This window comes from Haemaphysalis longicornis, unplaced genomic scaffold (genome assembly GCF_048455015.1).
Source record: "Haemaphysalis longicornis isolate Haplotype H1 unplaced genomic scaffold, Haemaphysalis longicornis Haplotype H1 scaffold_8, whole genome shotgun sequence".
Lineage (NCBI taxonomy): Eukaryota > Metazoa > Arthropoda > Arachnida > Ixodida > Ixodidae > Haemaphysalis > Haemaphysalis longicornis.
Window position 1 is genome coordinate 111270762 of NW_027526445.1, and position 7505 is coordinate 111278266.

Below are 7505 nucleotides of genomic sequence, written 5' to 3' on the forward strand. Positions count from 1 at the left end.
GTCATCCGCCTCAACGGTCCGAGGCACGTTTCGTCATTGAGACGGGCAGTCTGCACATCGTCCACCGGCCCGAGGGCAACCGAGAGAGACATCCCCGAAGGGGGAGACACAGGGCAACGGACCGCCCGGAGAGGGGGATAGTCCCTCCGGGCATCCCGAAGTCACACCTGCGGGTTAAAGGGATACTGAAGTGATACGTAAACATTGCGGGATTACTTGCGCAAATTGTAGTCCGGAGTCCATAGGCCATGTTACGACCACTGTGGGCGCGTTTACGCGATTTTATTTAGTAGAAAATTAATTCGAAAATGCTGCCCTCCTCTCTTTACGCTCGCCCATTTTCTGCGGCGTTTTCGTGTGACGTCGCGAGGAGCCGAGCTCGCAATTGGCTGCGCTACTGCACGGCTCCCCGGCCTTCAGACAGAGTCAGTCGGCCCAGCGTTTCGTCCGTCGGCCGCCGACGGGTCGTCGCAATTCGTTCGCTCAGTTGAAACGAAGCCAGGACACGTTTGTCAATGGAAGAATGGGCCTTTCTTTGCTTGGTTAGTTTGTACACTGTATCTAGCTCCAAGTCAAGGTCGCTTCACACAAGCGCTGCACAAGCGCACATGCGACGCTTCGCTGACTGGTACGCCAGTAGGAAAATATAAGGCCTCTTGAAGGCGGGAGAAGAGTCAGCGAAGTCAATATAGGTACTAAGGAAATAAAATCAACTGATATTTTTAGCGTACAGCGTAAAAATAGGGTGCGGGAAGCACTTTTTGCGCTGGGCGAACAAGCACAGCGGTCAGCAGCACGACTACGCATCTGCGAACGCTTTTCCGTCTACGAAATACAATTGCTAGACGTGAGCTATTGTGGAAACTTGGGGGACGCTCACTGCACGAGCGCAATACAACAAATAGTCACCTAAGCTGCTTGAAATGCCAAAACTAAATAAAAGTGTAAACTTGTTGTACAATATATACCTTATATTACGATCACCAGCGGAGCCCGTCGACGACGGCTGCTACGGCCACGTTTGCAATGCATTCTGCTGGAAACAGCGCATCGGCCTTGGGCCGAGGTACTCAAGTTGCGTCATCTGACGATTCCGGAACCTACAAGGTCGTACTTCCCCGTCTGCCTTCTGGTAACACCGTTCTAAACTCCGTGTTCTTGCATGCTGACCTGTCTGGCCGACCGTACCGTGCCCCGGACTTTCGCGATGCTTTGCTTGCCGTTCTAGACACCATGGACATTCTTGCTTGTGGTCAATATCAGATGAGTCACTTGTGGCTTGTCACATGCGTCAACGGTGCAGCGAAACAAAAGCTAGTAGAACGAGGCGAACTTGTGGTCAAAGGCCTCAAGTGCCTGGTCATTGATCCTGAGAGCAGGAATATCAAAATGAAGCTTCTTTGGCTTTCCCCGCACATAGAGCAACGCCGAATTGTAGAAGCGCTGGAACCGTATGGCACGGTTCAGTCTATCACAAGAGAAATGTGGCGGTGTGATGGCATGGAGGCTTGGCAGATGACCAACAGAGACGTGTCATTCACTCTGAAGGATGGAATCTCAGTCAACTCGCTGCCGCACCTACTGGACGTCTACGGTCAACAGTCTCTCATCTTGATTCCTGGGCGTCCGCCACTCTGCTTGCGCTGCAATAGGGTAGGCCACATAAGGAGGCAGTGCAAGACTCCGCGTTGCAAGAAATGCCACCGTTACGGCCACTTGTCATCAGCGTGTGTGCAAACCTACGCAGACAAGCTTCGTTCGGGTCGCGAAGCGGAAGATGACACTGTTTCATCTCACATCATGGATGCGAGTGAGGTCGTGGATTCTTCGGGGGAAGCTGTTGCGGAGCAGCGGCGAGAAGATAGGGCTCCTGCGGTGCCCACGGAGAATGCGTCCCGTTTGGTACCGCCTGAAGATCAAGGAGGGGGCGCTAACGCTGCGGTCTTGCCTGCAACATGGGCCGAGTCGCCACCTTACCTGGATCGACCACCGTCGACGGAGAATGAAGAAATGGAACTTGACATTGGTACCAAAAAGCGACCTGCGCCCCTTGATGAAGCTGAGGCTTCGGGTGGAAAACCAGTGGTCATGGAGACGAAGCAGGCGAAGAAGTTCCTTGCCAGGGATGCTTCGGATCCTGCTCCTGCTGCTTCGGCGGTGCTATCGACGGCTTTGGCGCCGGGTGCCACATCCTCCTGCGATACAGGCCTCATAAGCTCAGAGGCTCCTCTAGTTGCCGACCCTGCATCATCATCAGGGGCAGCTTTGGCTGCCTCCCCGGCTACGGAAAGTGCAACTACTGGTCGCCGTCCTGCTGCCCGGCCTCCAGATCCTGACGGATCTGTGGGTAGGCGCGGTAGAGACGCTACAGTACTGCTGTAGGTTGTCATGGTGGGAGCTCTTTCTTTTCAGTTTGGAACGTTAAATGTCCGTGGCTTACGTAACAAGAGGCGTCAAGGCCAGCTTCTTCACCTAATGCGGGGTTGGAAGCTTGATATATTGGCCATTCAAGAAACAAAAATTCAGACGGATGAAGGGACTGCGGAAGCTCTAGCTCCTTTTCAATCAGAGTACGAAGTGTGCGTTAGCCACGCCAAAGGGTTATCTGCTGGGTGCATGCTCTTTCTGAACAAGCGCCTCCAATGCTGTGTGGAATTTGTATCCACTGATTCGGAGGGACGCCTTATCGTATGTGACCTAATGATCGCGGGACAGTCATGGAGATTTATTGTCGTTTATGCACCGTCGCACCCTCGCGAACGGGAAGAATATTTCCTGTCATTACAGAGTCACCTGCGTACTAACCGCCACTTAATGGTCTTAGGGGATTTTAACTGTGGGTGTAACCTGAGTGACAGGTCATGTGAGCACCAACGATCGGACTTAAGCGCCAAAACATTGGAAAACATTGCTTGTGACTTTCACCTTTGTGACATAGGAGAAAATGTCCGACTGCAAAATCGTTTTACACATTTTCAGGGAGCCTCTCACGCTAGGCTAGACCGTATTTATGTTTCTTTAGATTCTTTACCGTGTGTCCATAGCTACTCTGTTCATCCGGTATTTTTTAGCGATCATTGCCTTGTATCTGCTGCGCATGGTAGCCAACAGTGTCGGAGTCGTCGCCTGAATTGGGAATTGTGGAAATTTAATAATTCTTTACTATCCCATCAGCCCTTTTTAAATCGTGTGCCAGAAATTATGCAAAATGCAAGAAATCGCTATGATCTGCCAATGCTCGCACGGTGGGAATTATTTAAGCAAGAAGTGAAAGTCACGGCAATTGAAGAGGCTACAGTGATGACGTTTGAAAAGAAAAACAACATAAATCACCTAAATAAATTGTTGAGAGAACTTTATGAACTTGAAGGCCGATGTCCAGGTCAATATATGGATGACATTCGGAATGTCAAGGCGCAGCTACAGGCTTTTGATGTTGAGAAATACCGGGGAGCACTAGTGCGAGCGAGATCACAGCGCTTTGCTGAAGTGCAACCGTGTCGCCGGTCACTAGGTGATGAGCGCCGTCATGCTCTGTCTAAACAAATACTTGAAATTGAGTATAAAGAGAAAATTACTGATGACACTACTGTGATAATGATGGCCTTCGTCGATTACTATAGAACTGTATTCCAAACTCCCAAAAGAGCAGTGAGCGAGGACTCCATTGACAAATTCATTAGTTTGCTGCCCAAATTAAACCAGGACGAGTGTGAGTCCATTTACCAGGAGATTGGCATTCAAGAATTGGTGTCTAGCATTGAATCATTGTCGAAAGGCAAAACCCCGGGACCTGATGGTCTCACTGCAGAATTTTACCACACATTCTGTTCTCTGCTGGCTCCATTTTTACTTGAGGTTTACCGCGAGGCTTACAAGACTGGATTTCTTCCACCTACGCTGTACGAAGGCCACACTGTTCTAATCCCCAAAAGTAATGATCCTGACAAACTGCGTAAAGTAGAAGGATATCGTCCCATTTCCTTATGTAATGTAGATTATAAAGTCTTCGCTAAGATTTTGGCCAACCGTCTTCAAAATGTGATTGAGCTACTAGTTGGTGACCATCAGACATGTGGCATCCGTGGGCGATCTATTCAAACTAACATACACATAGCAAGGTCTAGTATATTGGAGTGTGTTTCGGGTACGTCAGCCCAGGTAGCCTTAGTACAACTAGATTTGGCAAAGTCATTCGATCGCGTCAGTCACCAATTTCTGTTTCGTGCTCTACAGCATGTGAACGCAGGATCTTGGCTTACCGAAGGTATTCAAATATGTTATGCTAATGGCTCGACAAGAGTGATAGTCAACAATCGACTAACCCAACCAATCCACCTTCTTTCATCGGTTCGTCAAGGGTGCCCATTATCACCACTCCTGTTTTGCTTATATCTGGAACCATTGTGCATGCGCATAATAGAGGACAATAATGTTAGAGGGTTCACGCTATCGTCCTTCGAAGTGAAAATTTTAGCATATGCCGATGATGTCGCTTTATTTTGTACTGACAAGGCCAGTGTGGAGAATGCTCTTGCCATTACACAAGAATTTTGCGAGGTTTCAGGTGCGGCCCTGAATTTCGAGAAAAGCTGCGGATTTTGGTTAGGAGAATGGGGAACCACACCCGATTGTTTCGCCGGAATCAATTGGAATAGAGACCTAACTTATTTAGGAGTACCCCTCTCGCAGTTTCGCAATACTGACTCGCATTGGTCGGAGCAGGCGGTGAAGCTACAGCGCCAAGTGAATGACTGGCGGGGACGGCAGCTGTCCATCTTTTCTCGTGCTCGGGCGTGTAACACGTCCCTTGTGACCCGACTTCTTTATGTTCTACAGGTGTTACATTGCTCACGACTCAAGATCCAGGCTTTTCACCGGATTTTTGCAACCTTCATTTGGTGTTCGCGTAGTGAGCCAATGCGTCGAGATAACCTTTTTCTTCCGGTTGTGCGAGGGGGACTGGGGCTTGTTCACCTGTTTCTTTGGCAGCTTCTTTCTCGTTTATTCTACTTTCGAGATGTTCAACATCCTTTTTTGAAAGCTGTACTGCAAATACGTCTTGCACATTTTCTCCCAGATATTGTGGTGTCTTCGCTGTCTGTGGACGCAGCCCGAAGCCCGCGAGGTTTCCTCAAAGAAGTGGTTGACACAATTCGCTTCTTACAGGCTCGGTTTAGCCTTGAGTACATATTTACTGCTACGCGCGAGTCTATTTCTGATGCCCTGGTTTCTGGGCTTTTTCCCACACCTCTATATCGTGTTCTGTACCTACAGTGTCCGTACCAGGATGTCCTCAATAGAGTGTGTAAAATGTGTGTTCCGCCAGGTGTTAAAACATTTTTCTTCAAATTACACACTGGCACGCTCCCTGTTAAAACTTGGATGAAAGATCGGGGTCTGTTTATAGCTTGGTCGACAGACTGTCGGCTCTGTACTCGACCAGAGACAATTGATCACTGCTTTGTAGACTGCAGAGATGCTGTCTTTTTCTGGGACATTCTACAGCGAACGCTCAAAAAAGACATGGATATTACGCCTTTCTCTATCCGATTTTTGACATTCGACTATCCTGGTGAGCCACCTTATGACATGTTCGTGTTGATTGGTTTGTACAGTCTGTGGCGATGCCGCTTATGTGATAGGCATGCTGAGCCACCAAGATCAACTAAGTCTTATTTCCGAGAAACTGTGGCATTTGTACATAGTGTGTATAGTTCGCTTGATCAACCACCTGACTGGTTCCCTCTTTTGAACGCTTGTGTGTGTTTGCCTGAATTTTGATGTATATTTGCTTCTCATAACTTCAGGGTATAATTTTGTTTGCTTGTATTCGTCGTACTGCAACGTCCGAGCGTATTTTCCCATGTAATAAAGAAAAAAAAAAGCATGGCCCAGTGGTCTGAGGTGCTAGGTATGTCGCCGCAAGTGTTTTGCAAGTCACGAGTTCGAGTCCCCGCGGGTGTGTGCTTTTTATTTTGTAAGTTAACTTTTTCGTTTTCTGCCGATGTTTTCTACATTGAGTTCGCCTTCTTTTGGGCCGCAACGTTCATGGCTCCACGAACTCGTTCACAGAACGCGCGCAGGCTGCCACTGGCGTGCTAGTGAGTTCTCGTTGGCGTGCTGTTGCCACTAGTTCACAGAACGCGCGCAGGCGGGCACTGGTGCGCTAGCGAGTTCTCGTTGGCGTGCTGTTGCCATAAGCACCGACTGCTTGCGGGCAGTGTGCACAGGCCAGAATGAACAGACCCTTGGCCTGGTGCGAACACGCTTTTTACGGTACAGGCATGAGTGAGGCAAGCTCAAAATATGGGGGAAAAGCGCATGACATTTGGGCGTCTGCGGGTACGCGGAGGGCGTCCATGCACTGCGTAGGCCTCGGCTAGTGAATTCTGCGATTCCAAGCCGTTTTGGGAGGCTTATCTTTATGCATTTTTACAGCTGACAACATGGCAGAAGCGCGGTACGATGATTACTGAGTTATTGAGAATGTCCATCCAACAACGCCACCGGTTGTGTTTTACAGAACCGAAACCGAAACCGAAACTTGTTTGGTTGCTCACCTTGGGCATCGTCCAATCACGGTGCCCGCTCCTCCCAACGTCACAGCTTCAGTTGGTGCGGCCGCCGCAAACCACGCATGGTAGTTTTTCTTCTTTCGCGCTTTGTAAAATAATTACCGATTTGTCAACCGGATAAACGATGAAAAGTGTGCTAATTTGAGCCAGTCTACGTAGTGCAAGCAAAAACGGGAGCTTGACAAATTCACTTCAGTGTCCCTTTAAGCTCTGCTCACGCATCAGGCGCACGGGCTTGAACAAGAAGGCCTCATCCCAAAGGTCATGCGGGTGATCGGTCCGAGGGGTGATAAGGTCCCCCGGGCTGATTTGTCCGCAAGACCCGAGACCGACTTGCAAGGTTCACCCGTGGATCGCAGGAAGGGGGGGGGGGGCGCCGAAGCAGCCCACCAACCCACTCGCAGAGATACCACCAGTCTCCTCTCATGGTGTGAAGGAGAGACGGAAAAGCAAAACCGCCCGTATCTCCCGGCAGGAAGGTGTGCAGACCCGCGGTAATTACCCGGGCTGCTTAAGGATCGATACCTTTCTTTCCACCCTGCGACTGCCGTCCAATGCCGCGCAGCCAGTGGGTGACCCCTATTAGCCGACTTCACCCCCTTTCGGAAGTTCCGCCGTTTCCAGCGGGTACCTCGTGGAGGTTGGGTCCACCCAGGAGGGCCAGTTCTACCACCCTCCGTAACTCGACACTCGCGCTCCCCAGAAGCAGGGTTACAGGGGCATGCCAGCTCCCCCAGCGAAATGGACCAACACCCTTTAGGCCCCCGCATGGGTTACCGAGGTGTGCAGCCTCCGGCCCGTGACTCGATCAAAAAGAGAACTCGATGAGACACCAAGTGTGTACCGTCGAGTGACGTAGTTACAGGCAACTTTGACACCCCGGCCTCCTTCCACGCTGGATTACAGGAGCGCGTTACTGCTCCCGGC

General features: G+C 50.1%; 1 protein-coding gene across 1 annotated transcript; it reads left to right on the forward strand.

Annotated features, from left to right (window-relative positions):
* The first annotated feature begins 1026 nt into the window (after positions 1 to 1026).
* Positions 1027 to 7260, forward strand: LOC144148435 (uncharacterized). The gene is made up of 3 exons (XM_077679970.1): positions 1027 to 2157; positions 2258 to 2343; positions 7203 to 7260. Exons 1-3 carry the CDS (start codon positions 1027 to 1029, stop codon positions 7258 to 7260), a joined length of 1275 nt encoding a protein of 424 aa, XP_077536096.1.
* Positions 7261 to 7505: the final 245 nt, after the last annotated feature.

Excerpts from the sequence above, each read along its gene's own strand:
- LOC144148435 (XM_077679970.1), top strand. The coding sequence starts at position 1,027 with ATGCATTCTGCTGGAAACAGCGCATCGGCCTTGGGCCGAGGTACTCAA. Across the intron at positions 2,158-2,257 it reads CTGCTCCTGCTGCTTCGGCG|GGGCAGCTTTGGCTGCCTCC; the intron begins GTGCTATCGACG and ends CATCATCATCAG. Across the intron at positions 2,344-7,202 it reads CTCCAGATCCTGACGGATCT|CGGGTACCTCGTGGAGGTTG; the intron begins GTGGGTAGGCGC and ends CGCCGTTTCCAG.